The following is a 20,978-nucleotide window of genomic DNA, read 5'->3' as shown; positions in this document are numbered from 1 at the left end:
CTTTGAACCCTGCGTCAGCAAAGCCAGAAGAAGCACAAACCATCCTGACACAGCATCTGTTAGCGCTTTTCTAATTCTGAGTTATTGAAATGGAGGGGGGTACCTTGAGCTTGGAGAGCTGTCCCAGTTCCTTGGCTGCGTTGAATATGAGCTGCGTGCCCTGAAAGAGAGGAGAGACACTGTGACACCGACCCCCAGGCTGAGCGTGTATGAATGAGCGGGAACAAGGAGGAGAGGGAAAGAGATACACAATGTGACAGGGCGCGATGGAGACTGAGAGACTCGAAGAGGAGAGAGAGTGGGAATGAGAGAGAAAATGCAGGAGAGAGCAAAGGGAAGGGGAGAGAGTAACAGAGGACAGGATGAAAACAGGTGGACAGGGCACTGTAGACAGGGAGAGAGGAGGGAGGATTTTTTTATTACTATATATATATATATATATATATCCCCATTAAATTCACTGAAAGAAAGACAAAAAAAGAAAAAAGTGTAAAACACACTGAACCACAGAAGAGAGGAGAGGGGAGGTTAGAGTGAAGCAGCAACACTGACATGGAAGAGAAGAACAGGGCACTGTAGACAAGGAGAGAGTAACAGTTATTTTTTATTATCGATAGAAATTATTTTATATATATATACACACACACACACACACACACACACACACACACACACACGCACACACACACACACACACACACACACACACACACACACACACACACACATACACACACACAATGAATTTCCCTGCAAGAAACCCCAGTGCACAGAGCAGAGGAGTGGAGAGATCAAAGTGAAACTGTGACAGAGAGAGAGAACGAGAAAGAGAGAGAAAGAGAGAGAGAAAGAGAGAGAACACATTCAGCGGGAAGGTATCCTTACATCAGTGTGACACACAAGCTTCACCCTGCCCTGCAAAGAGAGTACAGTTAATGACATCACAGGTTGATCACAGTGCCTCCAGCCAGTCAGGGAGGCTGAACCCAGCCCCGCCCATTGCCACAAGTTCGCAGTGTTTTGAGCAGAACTGCGCGGCTCAGTAACCAGCCAATCAGCTGCAATGACATGCCCCCCCAGTGCACGGCCTGCTCAAAGGTAAAAAGGTATTGAGGTTACAGTATCTACTGGGGAGTGTGTGTGTGTGTGTGTGTGTGTGTGTGTGTGTGTGTGTGTGTTTGTGAGCATTTCTATTACAAGGTTTCTTAACCAAGGAAATAACATCCTGAGACTTGAAGTTCTGTAACTAAGGCTCTAGACCAAATGAATGAATACATTAACAGATATGCAGAACTTGTGGTAAGCAGAGGGTTAACAATGTCATTTTATTTACCGTTTAGCTATTGTTCGTGCTTTGTGTTTTAACTACAGCTCCCCCTGAAGGTCATTTCAAACCCCATGCTGAGGCCCTCTAGTGGGACTAAATAGATCTGCAACACCGCTGAACACAACAGCAACAAGGTCAGCATTCATTGGAAAACGTACAATACAAAAAGACAAAACTAAAGAAATCAGAAGTTCAGACTTTTTTTTCGGTTTTTAGCAAATGAAAAAAAAAGAAAAAGAAAATAATGAAAAACAAACAAAGCAAGTTCCAGTTACAATGACTTTGATATAAAACAGTATAGAACTGAAGCGGCTGGTCCACAAGAAGAACTAGAGAGCTATATAAAACTGGTGGGGAGGGAGGGAGGGGGCAGGCGAGAGATAGAAATGACCACGCCTGGATTCTAATAGTAATAATAATAATAATCACTGCAGATAGTAAACAGGGAATCCAGGTAGCAGGATGCAGAGAGACAACGTGAGACAGGGGGCCGCTGCACGGGGGGGGAGCTAGCTGGAGTCAGTCGAAATGCACCATGCTGCAGTTTGAAGAGAGATGGGGGCAGAGAGAGAGAGAGAGAGAGAGAGAGAGAGAGAGAGAGAGAGAGAGAGAGAGAGAGAGAGAGAGAGAGGAGAGGAGAGAGAGAGAGAGAGAGAGAGAGAGAGAGAGAGAGAGAGAGAGAGAGAGAGAGAGAGAGAGAGGTAGAGAGGGGGATAGGAGGGGAGAGGAGAGGAGTCAGAGAGAAAGGAGCGAGAGCGAGATTAGAGGTGAGAGATCAGGAGAGAGGAGAGGGAGGACAGAGAGGAAGTGGGTTGCAGCCACACATAACAAAGACTGGCCACCTGCACTGACGCACTGCAGACAGACAGATAGACACTTAAGTGCCGTACTTACAATCATCTGTGGAGTGACCAGAGAGAGGCGGGATGTAATATTAGAGAAGAGGGTCAGTAATATGCAAAGGGCCCCAGATCAACCAATCAGCAATAACAACAGCAGCAACCACGATAATAATAATAATAATAATAATAATAATAATAATAATAATAATAATAATAATAATAATATTGAAACCAGCTCCCAGTCTCAGCACCTAGCATCTAGTTTCCACTGGTCATCCTGCCCTGCAGGCTCCTTCAGTACAGCACAAGCATATTGAATGCATTACTGATTAACATCAGGATGTGTTAAACCAAGAGAGATTTTAAATCAATTCAGTCATACTGAGGGAGATCCCCTCTGCTGTTTTCAAACACAGTTCATTGGACACACTAGATCCCAGTGAAAGCTGGAATAGCCCCCACTGTTCTGCATCGGGATCCTGTGCTGAGCAGCTCCACTGTGCAGGTAACGTGTCACCTTGCATTAATATCTGTTGTCTTTTCACTGGTCAGGCTACCCAGATGACCGGTGGAAAAGCACTACTGTCAGACTGGGACATGGGATTTCCTGGGATTCACTGTAGTTTTTAATCACCAGGCTAGAGAGGAAAGGATATGGGGCTCTTTTAAAAATAAAATAGATATAAATAAATAAAATAAAATAAATAATGAATGAATTCATAATGGAATGAAATGAATTGTTTACAGGCTAGTTTCTTGTTTAGCAATCACACAGGTATGGATATCTATTTAAAGATATGGATCATTTTTATGGATATCACAGGACCGAATATTACAAACAGCTCATTTAGTTGGTTGTGTTTGATTAGCTGTGGCTGCTGAACTGGAAATGCCTCGAACCAGGGTTTGAATAATGATGTGCACCATGTGGAGGGGCTGGGAGGGAGTGGGGGGGGGGTCTGCTGTTGCATTTTCACAGGCGAGGGTTTAAGGGAACACAGTTTTCGCTGGATTGTAGCTACTTTTCATTCAAAGAAGGCAATGTTAACGGTTCTGCCTCGCACTCAGGAGCAGTCTGTACGCAGCAGGTGCATGGTGCAGAAACTGGGCGCTCCCCTGTAACCTCCTCACTTCAAGGGTTAAGGGTCCCTGTGTTTCTACAGAGCACCGCTTCCCACTGGTTTTAATGGGTTAAATGTTTGCTGATCCTGACCCACAGACTGAGAGAACCTCTTGGTGCGTACGTTGGGTTGAACCCGTCTCTTGCCCTCCCCTCTCTCCCTTCACTTAACTGTGTCTGCTCTCCTCCATTCTATAAGGATGCTTCCCAAAGTGTTTGAACCCCATCTGCCTACCCATCTCATCTCTACCCCTCTCCTCTCCCTTTCTCTCTCCTCTCCAGCAGGTTCCAGTGACAGCCCAGTCTCTCTCTGTGTTCACACTGTGTGTGTGGTGTTGGGAGCGAGCTCTGGGCCGTGTGTGTGTGTGCGTGTTGACTGCGTGATTGCCGCATGTGCGGTGCGTGTCTGTACTCACTGTCTGGTCGGTGAGGGGTGGCAGCACAATGGTTTTCTCCATGGTGTTCATCACCAGCTTCCAGAGCTCCTTCAGAACTCGCTTCAGAACGGTCTTCTCACAGATCTTAGCAAACAGGGACAGACTGCAGGGAGAGGAGGGAGGGGAGGGTGAGGCTGGCGTCTGTCAGTGTGTGCCGAGTCTGTCTGGACCCAGATCTTAAGAGATGCTAAAAGAAACTGAAATTCATTTGTCATTGAATGTTAGTATTTCTGAATTCCGCACTGTTGGGTGTCGATCGTTCTGGATGTCTTGGTGGTTGATCATGCGTCACTCACTTTCTGTCCAGGAAGTCCATGATTGGCTGCAGCACGTTGTCTGCATCCTGAGCCACGCTGCTGCAGGCGCTGGCCGGCACGTTGCCCGTCCCCTTCACCTGGCTCAGGATATCACCCATCTGCTTCACACACTCCTCGATGTGGGGCTGGAAACTAGAGCGAGGGAGAGGGAGAAAGAGGGTGAGGGGTGTGCTACGAGTAGCATCGTCTATACATCAACAGATTGAGAACAACGTGGCAAATTGAAAAAAAATGTAAATAAAAAATACATTGAAAAAAAATGGGCCACAGATTTTCAGTTTCAGTGTGGAGGCTTTTACAGGGGTTGATGTTAGGAATAATAATAAGTACCACTATAATGAAGTCAATGCAGAGTGTGTGTCTGTCAGTGCATCCCCTCACCTGGTGGCGAACACTCTGCTCAGGTCATCCAGCACATTGTTGAGTTTGATCTGCAGCTCCTTCAGAATGTCACTGGCCTCCACGTTGAGCTGCAGAGACAGACAGCATCACCCGGCATCCCAGCAAAGACAATACCAGCGCAATGAGAACAGCAATATGATGAGAATGAGAACGAGAACGAGAACGAGAACGAGAATCAGAATCAGAATAATAATAATAATAATAATAATAATAATAATAATAATAATAATAATACTCACGTCTTTCCCCCCCATGGCCTCGAACATCTTCTCCAGCTGGACTCTGAGCTGCTGGATGTTGTTGATCAAGATACAGGGCTGCAGAGATACAAATACACACTGTGTTACACAAACAGGTAAATAAAGCACACACACACACACAAATAGATATACAAATACACACACACACAAACACTGATAGTTACATAGCCCTTTCGCACACTCAAAGAAATAACTGCAATAGAAGAAGACCAAGCAGCCAGTGAAGGCAGACTCACCACTTTGTCTTTGGAGCAGTAGTTGGTAAAGTCCTTGGAAATGATGTCAGAGTAGGACAGCAGCACGTTACTGATGGTCTGGGGAGAGAAGGAGAAAGAAGGGAAAGTGATAGAATAAAAGAGAGACAGAGAGAGAGATATCAGAGCCACGTCAAGCACACCGCAGCCTGGCATCATCTAGGAATACAAGACAGCTGTTTAAATGTACTCTTATAAAAAGGACAGTGCCAACTCAGCTCAGAATAACAGCATGTGTATAACCAGCAGCCCTGCCCTGCTCTGCCTGGCTGTGATCAGCAGGGGACTCTGCAGGCAGGCAAACTCTCCTACCTTGGCAAACCTCTTCATGTAGTGGCCCACGATCTGGGGGTCTGGGCACTCCAGCTTCTTGATGATCTCGAAGCTCTGGTTTAACTGGGAGAACACATCCACCACTGAGCAGGAGAAGAGAGCGTGCTCAGAGGTTTGTTGGAACTGAGAGAGGGAGAGAGAGAGGAGAGAGGTGAGAGGGAGGAGAGAAAATATATTTAGAGGATGTTCCTGGCAGACTCATTGCCTTGAGTGCAGTGCAGTGCAGTGCAGTTCCCAATCACCATTCCCCATCACTCATTTCCATTCCCAACTCCCAGTCCCTACCCCGTCCTTCTTGTCTCTCTCCAGCGCTCCATGAAGGAAGTCTCGGGACACCTCCTCATTTTCATCCAGCCACTGGATAACGAACGGCTCGAACCAGCTGAGGAGAAAGCAGACAGACAGCCATCAGGACAGACATGCAGGGGGGTGGAGGGGAAGGGCTCTTAAGAAAGGGGAGGATTGTGGGAGTTGTAGTTTAGCTAGGAGAGGATTGTGGGAGTTGTAGTTTAGCTGGGAGAGGATTGTGGGTATTGTAGTTTAGCTGGGAGAGGATTGTGGGGGTTGTAGTTTAGCTAGGAGAGGATTGTGGGTGTTGTAGTTTAGCTAGGAGAGGATTGTGGGTGTTGTAGTTTAGCTAGGAGAGGATTGTGGTAGTTTAGCTGGGAGAGGATTGTGGGAGTTGTAGTTTAGCTAGAAGACTATGATGGAAGTTGTAGTTTAGCTGGGAGAGGCTTGTGGGAGTGATTGTTTGTCAGAGTGATGACGGCAGTAGTCGAATCCCCACACTCACGTTGGGTACTCGGGCACTCTGCTCTTGAAGAAGGGCAGCTCCTTCACATACTCGTTGTAGAGCCACTTCACCTTGAAGTGCAGGTTCATGTAGTCTGCACTTTTACACAGACGGTTCTTATCGTGCTCTGAGGGGGTAGAAGGATAGAGAGGGGGTGCTCACAATCCTGGCAACAGCAATAAGGAATTCTATACCCAGCTGACTGTATGAATTCTCTTGTGTATGTTATTCAGCCTCTCACCTTCCATGGCGTACTTCATATCCTGAGCAAACAGGTTCCACATCACCTCCGCACTGATCTTCCCAACATTGAGCTCCTGAGGGAACCTGGGGTGGGGGTGTGGGGGGGTTAGATTCATTAGAGTAGGAAGGGATAGTCTAGAACACATTTCATTGGAACAGGAGGACTCAGGAACACTATTCACTAAGGGCATGGAAGGTCAACAGCACCTTCACTGAAGCACGGAGAGCCTACAACATCATTACTACACAAGGTATTTAGGTGGAGAGCCCCTGGTCGCTGGGGCTGGGCGGCACTCACTGGTTGAGGCAGGGTGTGTAGGAGTTCTTGTCCTCCTCGATGATGGAGACGATGAGGGTGATGAGTTTGGACCAGAAGTCGAGGTTCTTGATGCTGGGGCCCTGCTCCTCGGGCTGCTCCTCCCCTTTCTTAGCCTGCAGGAGGAGCGAGAGGCGAGATTCACCCACAAGCTCACAGTGCGGAGCAGCACACCTTCACCACACTTTACCACCGTTCATTTGCAAAAGCAGTTCTGTAGTTTTCCCAGGTAACAGTTTGCATTCACCTCAGTTTGCCATGTTTTCAATATGCTGTACCATACATCTCAGGTTCTTTGCAACACTTAGCTATGCTTTACACTGCTTCCACTCTTCCACTCTGCTCTGATTCCATGGATAAGGTGCTGAGTGTCGCGGTGCTCACCGGGTCGGTCTGGTACTCGCGGCTGTACAGCTCGTGGCAGTTGTTGAAGATGTACTCGTAGGTAGAGTTGAGGCAGGCCTTCACGCAGTCCTTCACCACCTGGCTGGCCCTGGGGGGGCTCTGCAGCTCCTGCACCTTCATCCTGAAGAACGTGATGCTGGTCAGCAGGTCCACTGTGGACTTCAGGTCCTGGAGGCGCTCGGGGCTGCTGGCGGGGAAGTTATTCTGAGAGACAGACACAGGCGAGTTACATGAAATAACCACACCCACCGAAACCCCTCCCATATAACAGGGATGGAAAGGCTCCCATTGCACAGCAGTTTGATCCATACCTGGTTTTACTATGAGTTTAATAAGACACACCTGAGCATGTTACCTATACACTGTGGCTAACTGTGGCATGTATTAAAACCTGGAATGGGCAAAACTGCTATCCAATAGAGTCGTATTTCCATCCCCGCATATAACCATGGAAACTTTAACCCACACCCACCAAACCCCCTTCCAGTTGGACACGCCCCTCCGATATCATGCCCCCCCCCCCAATTTAAACGTCACGAAGGCCATAGAAACAGGACTGTGTTCCATTTTTCACGCCGCAGTACACTGGAGTGTTGAGGTGCCTGCTGTCTAATACAGTGAGCTGGATTTACCCGGTACATGGACAGGTCAATCCTCAGAGAGTTGTGCAGCTGGTCCAGGAGTTTCACAAACCGCTCTTTCTGTGGAGAAAAAAAAAGCACATCAACTCTGTATCTTTCTTTATTTTTCAGTTTCACTATAAAACACTTACCTAAGGTTTCACAGACCCTGATTAGAACTACTCATGGACTAGCCAATGTTACCTTGAGGTGCGGTAGTCCAAGATTAATGCTAATCAGAGGTGTGTGAAACCAGCTCTTCTACCTCTCCCAGGGCAGCCTGTGTGCAGGGAGGGACCCTGCAGCGCTGCCACTCACCCCGAAGTTGGAGGCTGCGAAGCGGTCAGAAGCAGACACGTTGGTGGAGGCGGTGGTGTGTGCGTAGTAGGCGTTGATATTGGCGAGCAGCGTACTCATCACAGCGGGAACGCCAGGGCACATGTACTTAGAGGAGAGGCAGGCAAAGTGACTGAGAGAGAGAGAGAGAGAGAGAGAGAGAGGGAGATGGGAGAGAGAGAGAGAGAGGGTTACACTACAGAACCACTACACAGGCAAATCAGAGAGAGAAAGAGAGAGAGAGAGAGAGAGCGAGAGAGAGAGAGGGAAAGTATCTGCGAGAAGAGTGAGAGTCAAATCAATTAGAGTGAAACTACTCAACCCCCCCAGATCCTCAGCATGCCCCTGTCCCGTCCTGTCCCACCCTCACGTCATTGCCTGGTAGATGGACTCCACTCCGTAGCGCATGGCGAACTCGTCCACAATCTCCTGTGGTGTCTCCTCAAAGTAAACCTTCCAGGCGTCGTCCCCCTTTGCATCGGGGATCTTCACCACCCCGCCGTTCTGAAGATCCGTCACGTAGTGGAACAGGTTCTGAGGGGGAGAGCGAGGCTCAGTACAGACACAGGGGGGCAAAGGTTTTCTGATCTCCTATTTACCTGATGTAGCTGTACACATGGGCACACCTGCTTTAGCTCAGGTAAGCAATAGCAACAGAACAAGACTGAGACACACAGGCTGTGCAGGTACTTGCCTCGTGTAGACAGGTGTACTGCACATGGTAGGGAGCCACCTTCTCCTCCCCCTTGATCTCAACGCTGATGTGCAGCCGGATCGCTCCCGACACCGCAGACTTGTCTGTGCGCTTATCTGAATCAAACAAACAAACCAACCAGCAAACACACACACACACACACACACACGCACACACGCACTAGGGTTAGTGACTCCACTCCATCTCCTCCCCTTCTCCCTCTCCTCCTCTCCTCTCTGTACTCACCCAGGTTGTACCACACGTCCATCTCCCCGCTCAGGGTGCGCACCTCGATGATCGTCTGCCCCAGGAAGTCGTCGGACTCGCGCTTGAACCGCTGCTTCACGCGGGACTTGATGTCATCGTCTTCATCCCACACTCGCACCTTGATCCGGTCTGACGAGTTGTGGCACTCACTGGAGAGAGGAGGGGAGACCATTATAAACAGACAACCATGAACCGGAACAGAGGCTCCTCACTGCACAGCTAAGAACACAAGAAAAGTTACAAAAAACAGAGGAGGCTGTCCCGGAACAGTAACAGTGTAACAGTGATGTGCGCGTGTCCCCTTGCATGCAGCAGTGTGCACTCACAAGTGGAAGTTCTCCTCCCACACTGGGTTGAGGTTTCCGTAGATGGTCTTGGTTCTCTTCTTGGTTTTGCCCACCTGCACGGTCACATAGGGGTCACTGGAGCCCGTCTTGTCTTTTGCCTGCAGCCCTTGGGCACACACCACTGAGAGGGGAGAGGGGAGGGGACAATTAGACACACACAGGGTTTCTCTCACCACACAAACGGGGCTGGAGGTTCAATCAGATTCCACCGAAACCTCACAGAGTTTGCAAATCTGGTTCTTTAATTCCCTTAACCTGTGGTACTGATCTTCAACCCCTCCCTTGTCCTTCTCTTCTCCCCTCCCCCTCTTTCCCTTCTCCCCTGACCTGTGATGCTGATCTTGGCTGACCACTTGGAGGTGCCATCGAGCACGCTCTGTTTGATCTGCTTCATCTGCTGGGTGTGCGGCGCCTTCAACAACCCAAACACCTCCTGGATCAGCTCGAAGATCTCCGGCTTGTTGCGCTCGCGGATCTTCATGCGGTCCTTCAGAACCATGATGATGTTCTGGGTCCGGTCCTCGGCACCATGCTTTGAACTCTTCTCAGCAGCTCCTGAGAGAGAGGGGGAGAGGAGAGGAGGGAGAGGGGAGAAAATGAGAACCTGCCACCACACACACCTCAACACTCAGCACAGACCTCTCAGTGCATCTGCTCTGCTTTTATTGTGAAGATTACATTCTGTATTTTGGATGCAGTAACTTTGCCAGTATTTGTGACACTTGTCATGATGATATAAAAGACCTTTTGAATTGAATGCATGTATGCGAGGCAGTTAACTTTTCATCTAGTTCCTTCATCGCTGTTATTGAGGCAAAATCAGAAGAGAGCGAGTCAAGCAGAGAGATGTTTCGGCCAATGCCTTGGTGTCACTTTACCCCCCAGTCCCTCCCAGTCTCTGCATCTCTTACTCTGCAGGCAGTCTGCGTTGAGCAGGTCCTGGCACTTATCGTGGCACTTGACCCCGCACTCCGAGCAGCGCATGCCCTGCCTGGCGATGCCCCACAGAAGCCCTTCGCACTCGTAGCAGTAGGTGGGCGTGGTGGCGGTCCACACCTCGAAGTTGTGGGGTGTGGTGCTGGAGATGGGGTAGAGGAGTGCCTGCAGGGTCTTCCTGTACACATGAGCTTTCTGCAGAGAGAGAGAGAGAGAGAGAGAGAGATAGAGAGAGAGAGACAGGCTGGGGTCAGAAACCACACTGTATAGGTGACACACACACAGATGCACAGCTGGATATACACAGATACACAGAGCGTCTCACCAGCTCTTCGTTATTCAGCGTGCTGGAGGCGAGAGCCGGAGCGATTCCTGCCTTCCGAGAATTGACCAGAGACTGTGAAAGAAGGGAAGGAGAGAAGGAGAGAAGACAGAGAGAGAGGGTTGTGAGGCTGGTTCCATTAGATTTATAGCTGTAACTATGTATTGCACAGTATTGTTTCCCTAATGGACTCTATGTATTCACGCACTACATTTTTTTGTGGTGGATAGTGTACATATATACAAATTCAAACTCATTATTGCACATCTGAATGATTATCTCACATATGGGGAAAGTAAATCTATATTCATTCGGGGTCAGTTTTATATCAAATACAACATTACAGTTTCATTCAATGTAAATAATAATAATAATAATAATAATAATAATAATAATAATAATAATAATAATAATAATAATAATAATAGCACTGTCCTGTGATATTTATAAAGCAATGCACTCTGAATAATAGAGGAGGCTTTTCTTGTTGCTCACCATAGCCTGCAGCAGCGTGGTGAGAGGAGAGAGGAATACAGATAGCTGTTAGAACAGAACCAGCTTACTGGAGGCACAGAGAACCACACACAGAGACAGAGAGAGAGAGAGAGAGACAGACAGGGCCCTTGGCAGCACTGTGGACACTGAGGCCCCCGGTGGTGAGTGAGAGAAGCCTGAGCCGCACTATGGTCATGAAGGCAAGGTGAAGCTAGGGGGTACCAGAGAGCAGGAGAGGCAGAGGGGCAGGATGCAGTTTGAGCTATTCCTTTCAGACCAGACCTGGTCATTCAAGTCTGTCCTGAAGGAAGATTCGAGATCTTCCCAAGTCCAGCCCAAGGCTATATTTTCATCACACTCGAGGACTGGTGGGCACCATTGTTACTGATCCACAGAGGACCTGGTCATGACAATGTCTATATACTGTAAAACTTAATATTGTCCAACTATGGACATATTTACAGCAACAGATGTCTGCGTGTATATAAAGTATAGATGCACTGTAACTCAGTGTAGTAATTGTTTAAAGTGATAAGTTCATTATATTGTTAATTGACCAGATCTTAACACACTTCATGTTTTTTCTGTCAGTCTGCCTCTGTATCCTTTTCTTGTCCTTTAGCATCCTATGTCACTCAGTTTTGTAGCATGTGTGATGAATTAACAGATAATCTGCCGAATCTCTTGGCTCGAGCTTCACTTCCTCCGGATTCCATCAATGAGGCAGCCTGGGAATGCAGCCGCTCCGAGACGGATTCCTCAGGATCTTTATGTGTGCATTAGCCTGGATTCGCAGAGAAACTGAACCGAACACATAACACATGTGACACACACAAGACACGGGGAGCCAAAAAACAAGCTGGTTCAGAGGGGCACATGAAGAGGGAGTCTGGTTTCCAGTGGTCAGAGTGCTAAGCAGTGGCAGGCAGGGCTACAAGGAACTAATGGTTTAAATGATTAATATATATATATATATATATATATATATATAGTGCAATTTTCAAAACTATTCCTGTTTAATTTAATTAGCAAGCTTCTGGAAACCAGACTTCCTGCAAGTGCTGCAGAGACAGAGACAGTGAGCCAGTGCGGAAGGGGGCTTGTCCCCCCGGCGACCTCTGTTAAAGGGGCGGCGTCCTGGCGCGTTCACAGTCACTGCATTAACAATTTAAATCTTTCCTTAACACCTAATTAAACTGACAATTGGACCAGAATCAATAATGCCACCATACAGCTTACACACCTGTTGTTTTGCAGATCTCTTTCTGCTGTATTTTATTTTTTTTTAATTTTTTGTTTAGCTCAAAGGTGGTGGTATTTAGATCTGATGCTGATTAGATCATTAAAACAGACCTGCCATCTCATCTCATAGGTGGCCTAAAGTGAGTGCAAAGCTTGACTTTGTTTTAGACAGAAGGAGCATTTAAATGATTGTCCAGAGTTGGCTCTTGCTAGTTTCATTACTCACTCACCGGCCCTGCACTTGACTGTGCAAAGAGGGTCAAACAGCCTGGCGTGTAGTACCGGCTGCACAAAACCAGTGATACTGCTCCTAATTATATCAAATAATCAGTTCATTATATTTAATCTTTACAGTCGTGTGAAATCCTGTTAACATGTTAGGCTCATTCACTGTTCAGTCAGGCCCAGCTGATTGCTATATTTGCTGCAGGTCCCCTTGCTTGTTGAACCAGGTCTGTTGGTTCATGGTTGTTAATGTATTCAACTCTTTCCCTCATCCCGTGAGATATTAAATTGTCACTGAAGGATGCGCCGCCCCTTTAAGTACAAGCTCTGCCTCTTGTGATGAGCTCACCATGTCGCTGACAAATGGGAGGGATTTGCGGCGCGGCTTAATATCAGGCATGCTGTCAATACTGCACAGGAACTTCACCGCGGCAGCTCCACTGCTCAGAGCAAAGGAAACAACACAACACCCAGGACAGTCGCACACAGACAGACAAACAAACAGAGAGGCATCAACAAGGTTAACCAGGCCAGAGAAGAAAGGGGAGGAGCAGGAGGCTGCACCAGGAAAACAGTATACAATAAAATAAAATATATAGAAATAAAGAAGCAGCAATAGTGGGCAAGTGTTTGAGAGTCTCCAGACAGCAGACACCCTGCAGAGGAGAGTCACTGAGCCAATCTAGAGAGAAGGGAGGGGTGGGGAGGAGGTTCGAGGGTGAGATAGAGATAGAGCGGGAGGGCGCTATGAGGGGAGGAAGGCTGGGAGTGATAAGGGGAGAGGAGAGATTTGCGAAGGTTAGAAGGGTAGGGTTTATCTGGAGATCTCACCAAGTCTCTAACTAGGGGGATGGCTTTCCTCTTTCGAAGGTCCGGCATGCTGTCTATGCTATAGAGCGCACCGCCCGGCCTGTGGAGAGAGAGCAATACCATCAGCACCTGCTCTGCTAGACTAACACCATGCGGGGAGAACAACAATGGCAATAGGGCATGAGGAACCACTCCTTACCCTGGCTATAGGGGAAGAGAACCACGCCTTACCCTGGCTATAGGGGAAGAGAACCACGCCTTACCCTGGCTATAGGGGAAGAAAACCACGCCTTACCCTGGCTATAGGGGAAGAGAACCACGCCTTACCCTGGCTATAGGGGAAGAGAACCACACCTTACCCTGGCTATAGGGGAAGAGAACCACGCCTTACCCTGGATATAGGGGAAGAGAACCACGCCTTACCCTGGCTATAGGGGAAAAGGAACCAAACCTTACCCCATCTATAAGGGAAGAGAACCAAGCCTTACCTAGGCTATAGGGGAAAAGGAACCAAACCTTACCCCATCTATAAGGGAAGAGAACCACACCTTACCCTGTCTATAGGGGAGGAGTAACCAAGCCTGACCCTGTGTAGGAGGAGCCACACCAAGGGGCCATTAGAACCAGGGCTTACAAAGATCACTGGGAAATAAATACTAAGCTGTATGCTTTCTAGAGGACCGTGGTCTTCTTTCCCAGTTTCCACCCAGGGCTATAGGTTTCACAGTACCCTGCTCAGCTGGGGCTTATCTGTAACACCATGGAATTCAGAATCTAGCATCCACTTGATGGGGGAGGGGGGATTAACCTTCATGAGTTCATTCAAACATGAAGTGCAATTTGCATCTTACTGGCTAGGAAGCCTTATAAAAAAAAAAAATTAAAAATAGCATCCCGTGATTAGCACCAGTCATAGACTACCTAATGATCCTTCAGGTAAAAGGCAGTTCAAGGTCGGTGCTGATCAGCTCTGTGAAAGCAGCTGGGAATACAGCAGAGACGGGTAAAGAGAACGAGAGTGGAGCGGAGCCAGGGCAGGGTGGGGGCAGAATGGCACACACTGGGAAGCTGCAACAGAGTTTTGTTAAAAGTATTATTTTTACAGTATTGTTATTTAGCATAAAATCCAACACCCCCTCACCCCCCCGTAAAAGAATACTAACCAAATAAAAAATGTAAAACAAGAGAAATCCACCCCCTCCTGGTCCTTATCACTCCCTCCCAGTCCCTCTCTTTCTCTCTTCCTCCCTCACTCACTTCACTCTGAGAGTTTATAGCACCAAGGCCAATCGCCTCAGGACAGCCCCCCACACACACACCAACGTCTCAGAGTGTGAGCAAGGGACGGATCACGAAGAGAGAGAGAGAGAGAGAGAGAGAGAGAGAGAGAGAGAGAGAGAGAGAGAGAGAGAGAGACAGAGAGAGAGAGAGAGAGAGAGAGAGAGAGAGAGAGAGAGAGAGAGAGAGAGAGAGAGAGACAGAGAGAGAGAGAGAGGAGAGAGAGAGAGAGAGAGAGAGAGAGAGAGAGAGAGAGAGAGAGAGAGAGAGAGAGAGAGAGAGAGAGAGAGAGAGAGGTTACTGTAATAATAATAATAATAATAATAATAATAATAATAATACAATTCCATTGTTTTCTGACTCTTCGATGGGGTTGACAGTAAGAAGCCTCCAATGCTGGCAGTGTGAGCAGCTCCAGGGTAAACTGTGAGTTTTTTCCCTCTGCTGTCTGATTCGGTTACAGTAGCTCAGCTGTCACTAAGCTCACAGTAAAACTCAGGACTGGCTCAGAGTGCTCTGCAATGGGAGCGTTTCATATATAAAACGAATGTTAGCACGTGTGTATCAGGTAGTGTGTGACAGTTACTGTGAGTGTATGTGTGTGTCAAGCAGTTTAAGTGTGCCAGTGTAGGTATGTGTGTGAGTGTGCCAGTGTAGGTATGTGTGTGAGTGTGCCAGTGTAGGTATGTGTGTGAGTGTGCCAGTGTAGGTATGTGTGTGAGTGTGCCAGTGTAGGTATGTGTGTGAGTGTGCCAGTGTAGGTTTATGTGTGTCTCTGCTACTCACCCTCCTTTAAACCACAGTGACTGCGCCCCAGCACTCTCTCCACGGGCCTGCAGGGGGAGAGGGGGAGAGTCAGGATTCACACAGAGCAGAGCCTCCTCAACATACAGATAAACTGACACTGACCTCTCAGGCATCTAGGGGGCAGCACTCACCCCCCAGAGCCACAGGCAGACCAGCCCCTTACCTGCAGAGGGCGCTGCAACAGCCCAGGGCAGGCAGTGAACAGAACTGCACCTAAACTGACACAGAGCCACTGCGCTTGCATACACAATATACAGAGGGCTTGGGAATGGATTCCTCAGACAGGGAGCTTGAACGTGATCATGTTAACAAGGTACCTGGTAAAGATGTGTTTGTGAAGGAATTAACCTGGAATGATGCAGCAATGTATCGCGCAGTTGCTGTTACCATGGCAGTGGATCTGCTCCTGTGCAGGCGCTGTATCGCCTCTACTAACAAAGCGAGTGTCGGACCAGCAAGCCCACCGCACTCTCTGTCTCCCTGGATATCCTCACACCTGCTGCAATCTGCACACATCGATTCAAACTCTCACACCCACCTGTGTGTCTGCTCCAGGTTCGACCAATCAAAATCAGACAATATGAAAATCGCTATGGATACCGCGTAAAACTGAAACAAAAAAACAACAAAAAAGATGCACACAAAAATAAAAGCAAAATAAAAAACGTGAATATCAACAATGATAATTATAATAAAATAATTAATAAATAACATAGCTATAATATATATATATATATATATATATATATATATATATATATATATATATATATATATTTATATATGTGCATACATAAACCAAAACAAACCAAAAAAAACTATAAACCTACATGAAGACAAGGTGGAAAGAGGAGCATGAATTAACATGGAGTGAGTGATTTTATAAGAACAGTGAGAGCGTGTGTCTGTCCCTGTGACCACAGAGGTGCTCTGTGACTGTATGTCTATCGCTGTGTGTGTGCGCGTGCGTGTGTGTGTGTGTGCGTGTGTGTGTGCGTGTGTGTGTGTGCGTGTGTGTGTGTGTGCGTGTGTGTGCGTGTGTGTGTGTGCGTGTGTGTGTGTGCGTGTGCGTGCGTGTGTGTGTGTGTGTGTGTGTGTGTGTGTGTGTGTGTGTGCGTGTGTGTGTGTGTGTGTGTGTGTGTGTGTGTGTGTGTGTGTGTGTGTGTGTGTGTGTGTGTGTGTGTGTGTGCGTGTGTGTGTGTGTGTGTGTGTGTGTTTCTCAGGTGTAACCTGTGCAGTGAGTCTGTGATCCTCTATGCCTCTCGTACCTCCTGCAGCTGTAGACGGACCTTGTTAAAGACTCGCAGCCAGTTAGCTTTGGCTCTGGACATGGAGGCCTGGCTGTCATCACCCACTCCATAGCTGAGACAGGAGGAGCGAAGGGAAAGGAAATGCAGTGTTTTAGTTGTTTACACTTTCATTTTTCACCATCTAAACATGAAAACACAACAGCAAGAAGAGAGCCCCTACCTGTCTGGCAGTCTCTCAGTCTCCTGCTCGGCAGTGTCCATGACAGCGGAAGGGGAAGGGATGGGGGTCTCTTGCGTGAGGGGGGGGGCTTCAAAGGACAGCTGGGCAGTGACAGCAGGGGTAGCGGTAGGGGCAGGGGCCTGAGAGGGGGTTTGAGAGGGTGGCTGAGGGGGAATCTGAGAGGGGGGCTGGGACTGCTGCTGCAGGGAGGGCTGTTTCTCCAGGGGGGGGCGAGCGGAGGTGTTAGTGGTGGTGGTGGCTGGCTCGGCAGGAGGGAAGAGGGTCTCTTCTGGGGTCTGCTCTGTGGGGTACAGGTCCTCATCCTCATACAGCTCCTCTTCGTCATACAGGTCGTCTGGCTCATATATGGCATCCTCCTCCTCCACGTCTTCGCACAGACCATCCTCCCCCACCACCATCCCCTCGCCCCCCTCTTTGGGGTACCCCCCGTCATCACTGTACTCGCCCAGCCCCTCCTCCTCATCCTCGGGATCCCAGTCCGGAGACTCCTTGGCGTAGCTGACGGAGCTGTGGCAGGAGTGGTAGGAGTCCTCTCCCTCCAGGTCCTCCCCCAGCCCAGAGCCCTGCAGGCTCCCGTTCTCATAATCGTCACTGAGCTGGGAGCTGCCCCTGCTCAGCTCTGCGGAGGAGGCATAGCGGCTACTGCCTGTGGGGCTGAGAGGAGAGAGGAGAGAGGGGAGGGGGGAGAGAGAGAGAGAGAGAGAGAGAGAGAGAGAGAGAGAGAGAGAGAGAGAGAGAGAGAGAGAGAGAGAGAGAGAGAAAGAGTGTCAGATACTGGTGCGGAGTTGACACACACTCATTTGGGAGGTACCTCAACTCTACTGATGAAGCGTCGAGACCACTCCCTGTGGGGCTGAGAGAGAAGGAAGACAAACAAACAAACACAGCAAGAAAGAAAAGAAAGAAACTGACTTCCAATCAATTAAACCGTAGTCTATAGTGGTACTTCCTTCCTTCCTTCCTTTCTTCCTCCCTTGCTCCCTCTGTCTCTCTCTCTATCTCTCTCAACAGAAGTAGGTCATTAAGAGAGTAATCTGGAAGGTATAATATTTATCATCTGTAATGAATGAAGCTTTTGCAGGAGATAGCGAGAGAGGGCGAGACACACACACACACATTTTCTAGTATTGATCTCGGGTCCAATTATCCAGGAGAGCTGCCTGGCTATCAATAATGCATAAAAGAAAGAGGGGGAGCGTTGTTATTAAAACCACATGGCAGGACAGGGCTGGCTGAGATATCTACCCACAGTCAAGGGAGAACTCTGCTCATTACTGCCTTCAAACCAACAAAAACTCAAACCCTGCAAGCCTGGCCCTTGTGCACAACTTCTAAAGGGAGTTTCACATCCACAGCAGGTAATCTTATGCTATTAATAGCGCTGGAAAATAAATAAATAAATGAAACGCCTGATTTCAGCGGTATTAAACTTCCCCGAGGAGGAATCTGAACATGGGAGGACTCTGTGAACACATGCACTTTGAATATTTTACTAAAGCTGCACAGAATTTTTTTTTTTTCATAGCGATAACTGTGACGCACAATGTGATGGTGAGGCTCAGGGTGGGCCCTACTGCCTGTAACACAGGAAGGAAGGAAAATCCCTATTTAGGCACAAGCAACATTTCTGAGGAACAGAATCCTCAGAATTTACTCAAACTAGCTAACTCAGAACATTCAATAAAAATGAAAATGATTCTTCCTGGGACTAAGCTGTTTCTTTGGCAGCTAGAAAACAATTAGAGATCAACTCGTATTCACCCCCCCACCCCCCAGCTGAACCTTCAGATATTCATAGTAACCCAATAGAGAGAGATAGAGAGAGAGAGAGAGAGCGACTTATTAAAACAGTGAGAGAAGCACGCATGCACACAGCTACCAGCTCAACTACGAGACAAGTCCACTGACACAGTACAGCAGTACAGTCTGGCAGAAGGAACAAGGCTAGCGAGGAGAGGAGAGGAGAGGAGGAGGAGGAGGAGGAGGAGGAGGAGGCTGGGACCCACCTATCAGACAGGGACTGCCTACTGTCTAGCGAGTACTGGTGACTGGTCCGCCGGCTAGACCCCGAGACAGACTCCAGGTCGCTGCCGCCGTTGGTGGCAGAGTCTAAACTATCGGAGGAGAGGACCAACATCAGTACCCACAAGCCAGACAGACAGACAGACAGACAGACAGACAGTCATCAGTGCGCTCGCTCGCTCACTAACGTGCAGCCGTCTGGGAGATGCGGAGCAATCCACTGAGTGGCACGGGTTCAATTCAAAAATAAAAACAGCACAGCAGGACCCCTGGCTAGTGGGGTCATGAGAATGAGCACAGTGTCTTGCGTGGTCATCGTCAGTAACCAGCGCTGTGTTGCTGTGGCTACAGTGGGGGTCTTCTAATACAGCATAATACTGCCGCCCCTAAATTCGGTAACCCTGACCTGACATTTTCCCAGGGGTGCGAATCATAAACCATAGCGCCAAGTTTGCACCCCTGCCCTTTCCGCTGGATTGCTCCTTGTCGTGATGTTAATAAAGTGAAAAAAAAAACTGTTCCCCATATTAGTTTCTGAACTCTCGAATCCCACTTCCCTGGAGGGAACTACTTTCTATCGTTGCTGACTGCAGATAAACAGGTAGAAAATCCATTCTCATCAAGCATGTGGTCAAACAGATTCCGGGAGAGCCAGGTTTTAAACGATGTTTCAGAAACAGCAGCTTCATTGCATTGGTCAGCACCTCGGCTGCTACGAAATCTCTTCTCTGGGTTTTACAGCATTCTACGGATGCCAGGGCACGTAATGCAAAATGCAATTAAAAAAAAAAAAAACATTTCAGCATTACCAAGTGCTGGGGCTGGAACCGGTTCTGAATCATACATCACAAAGTTGCCTTCTCTGTGCCTTTCCTAGACACTGCTTCCAGTAACACAAGCTGTTCACTTCCCTCAGAGGTCAGGGTTTGAAATACATGCTCTGGCCCTCGTGGGGTGTCAGGCAGCCAAATTCACACACGATAACCCAATAGCTGTTCAACTCTATTCAAGTAAAGTGACCCACTCACTCTGTGTAAACCCTTTAGATTGTCATGGAACACATTTCAATACTTTATCAATCACCATATACTGCATTAAAAGAGTACAGATTTTTGAAAGCCCAATTCTCAGGATTCCTGAGCTGTTTTATGTTTCAAATGCTGCTCAGGATCGCACTGGGGAGCTCAGCAGGCAAGCCAGGCTAGAGGACTCAGATTAGACGAGATTACCTCATCCCCCTCTGCTGGTCGGAGTAATCGAGTTCACAGCTGTACAGAGAGTCAGTGTAGGAGTCCCGCGAGCCCTGCTGCTGGTGCCTCATGGGATACTGGCGGACAGAGGCGTTGGGCTGGGAGGTGGTGTAGTAAGGAGGCGGGATACTGTTACTGGTCTCGCTGCGGTAATCACTGTCCCGGTCGTCCACTGCACTGTCTGGGTCATCATCTGCAAACACATGACAGGGTCAAGAGATGCTCCCTAACTGGCTGGGCCTCAGGGGACATTATCCAGCTTCACAGAATCCAAGGCAAGCAGCATCTGTTATAAAAACAAGGTGACAAGTGGAGCAAGATACTTACTTTGCTGATCTCCCCATAGACTCCAGTTACCTGCATCACAAACAGAGAGGACAACAGGAGGTTAACATTTGCACACACATGTAAACTTGATAAGAAATTAGATCATCACAAGAACAACACAGGCAGTCTTATTATCTAAAACAGCACTTTCATTATCTAAACCAAAGAAGCCAAGATCCTGTAACCTATAAGGGGTCTGGCTGGCGTGTGTCCTTCAGGTTCACTCAGGGTAGCTCTCCCCTGCTTCAGGAGCATGCCCCCCCCCCACCCTGCTGGTCCGGAATAACGATGCTGCTTGACTGTCTGATTCCAGCCCTCTGCCGTGGAGTCAGCCTCCCCCTCGCTGGCAGGGAGAGGAGGCTGTTTGGCAGGGTGCTGTGCTGCTTATCATACTCATTGTTACAAAGACAGCGAGGTCCGGAGAGCTCCCATGCTTTCCCTCTAGTGCTGTGTGGCCTGG

The 20,978-nt window shown here is 48.3% G+C and overlaps 1 protein-coding gene across 10 annotated transcripts in view; it reads right to left on the bottom strand.

Annotated features, from left to right (window-relative positions):
- Nucleotides 1-20,978, bottom strand: part of LOC121301024 (protein unc-13 homolog A-like) — a 37,957-nt gene that overhangs the window by 8,031 nt on the left and 8,948 nt on the right. For 2 of the 10 annotated variants that reach the window (XM_041230099.1, XM_041230104.1), the window contains exons 8-37: nucleotides 20,519-20,548; nucleotides 20,171-20,384; nucleotides 16,899-17,573; nucleotides 16,697-16,790; nucleotides 15,408-15,454; nucleotides 12,883-12,973; nucleotides 11,067-11,072; nucleotides 10,575-10,646; nucleotides 10,225-10,444; nucleotides 9,641-9,868; nucleotides 9,293-9,434; nucleotides 8,946-9,115; nucleotides 8,700-8,815; nucleotides 8,376-8,539; nucleotides 7,988-8,138; nucleotides 7,682-7,750; nucleotides 7,029-7,253; nucleotides 6,627-6,760; nucleotides 6,327-6,412; nucleotides 6,086-6,212; nucleotides 5,578-5,674; nucleotides 5,272-5,415; nucleotides 4,942-5,019; nucleotides 4,685-4,762; nucleotides 4,425-4,513; nucleotides 4,023-4,175; nucleotides 3,706-3,829; nucleotides 2,222-2,227; nucleotides 886-915; nucleotides 104-160 (exon numbers count right to left, since the gene is read on the bottom strand). In XM_041230099.1, coding sequence (XP_041086033.1) covers nucleotides 104-160; nucleotides 886-915; nucleotides 2,222-2,227; nucleotides 3,706-3,829; nucleotides 4,023-4,175; nucleotides 4,425-4,513; nucleotides 4,685-4,762; nucleotides 4,942-5,019; nucleotides 5,272-5,415; nucleotides 5,578-5,674; nucleotides 6,086-6,212; nucleotides 6,327-6,412; nucleotides 6,627-6,760; nucleotides 7,029-7,253; nucleotides 7,682-7,750; nucleotides 7,988-8,138; nucleotides 8,376-8,539; nucleotides 8,700-8,815; nucleotides 8,946-9,115; nucleotides 9,293-9,434; nucleotides 9,641-9,868; nucleotides 10,225-10,444; nucleotides 10,575-10,646; nucleotides 11,067-11,072; nucleotides 12,883-12,973; nucleotides 15,408-15,454; nucleotides 16,697-16,790; nucleotides 16,899-17,573; nucleotides 20,171-20,384; nucleotides 20,519-20,548 — 3,917 coding nt within the window. Of the gene's footprint in view, nucleotides 1-103; nucleotides 161-885; nucleotides 916-2,221; nucleotides 2,228-3,705; nucleotides 3,830-4,022; nucleotides 4,176-4,424; nucleotides 4,514-4,684; nucleotides 4,763-4,941; nucleotides 5,020-5,271; nucleotides 5,416-5,577; nucleotides 5,675-6,085; nucleotides 6,213-6,326; nucleotides 6,413-6,626; nucleotides 6,761-7,028; nucleotides 7,254-7,681; nucleotides 7,751-7,987; nucleotides 8,139-8,375; nucleotides 8,540-8,699; nucleotides 8,816-8,945; nucleotides 9,116-9,292; nucleotides 9,435-9,640; nucleotides 9,869-10,224; nucleotides 10,445-10,574; nucleotides 10,647-11,066; nucleotides 11,073-12,882; nucleotides 12,974-13,364; nucleotides 13,444-15,407; nucleotides 15,455-16,696; nucleotides 16,791-16,898; nucleotides 17,574-20,170; nucleotides 20,385-20,518; nucleotides 20,549-20,978 lie in introns of all 10 variants that reach the window. The other 8 variants (XM_041230100.1, XM_041230105.1, XM_041230103.1 and 5 more) reach the window with 5 other exon arrangements.

The sequence above is a fragment of the Polyodon spathula genome, chromosome 26, assembly GCF_017654505.1.
Source record: "Polyodon spathula isolate WHYD16114869_AA chromosome 26, ASM1765450v1, whole genome shotgun sequence".
NCBI lineage: Eukaryota > Metazoa > Chordata > Actinopteri > Acipenseriformes > Polyodontidae > Polyodon > Polyodon spathula.
This window is presented reverse-complemented; position numbering and strand designations above follow the sequence as displayed.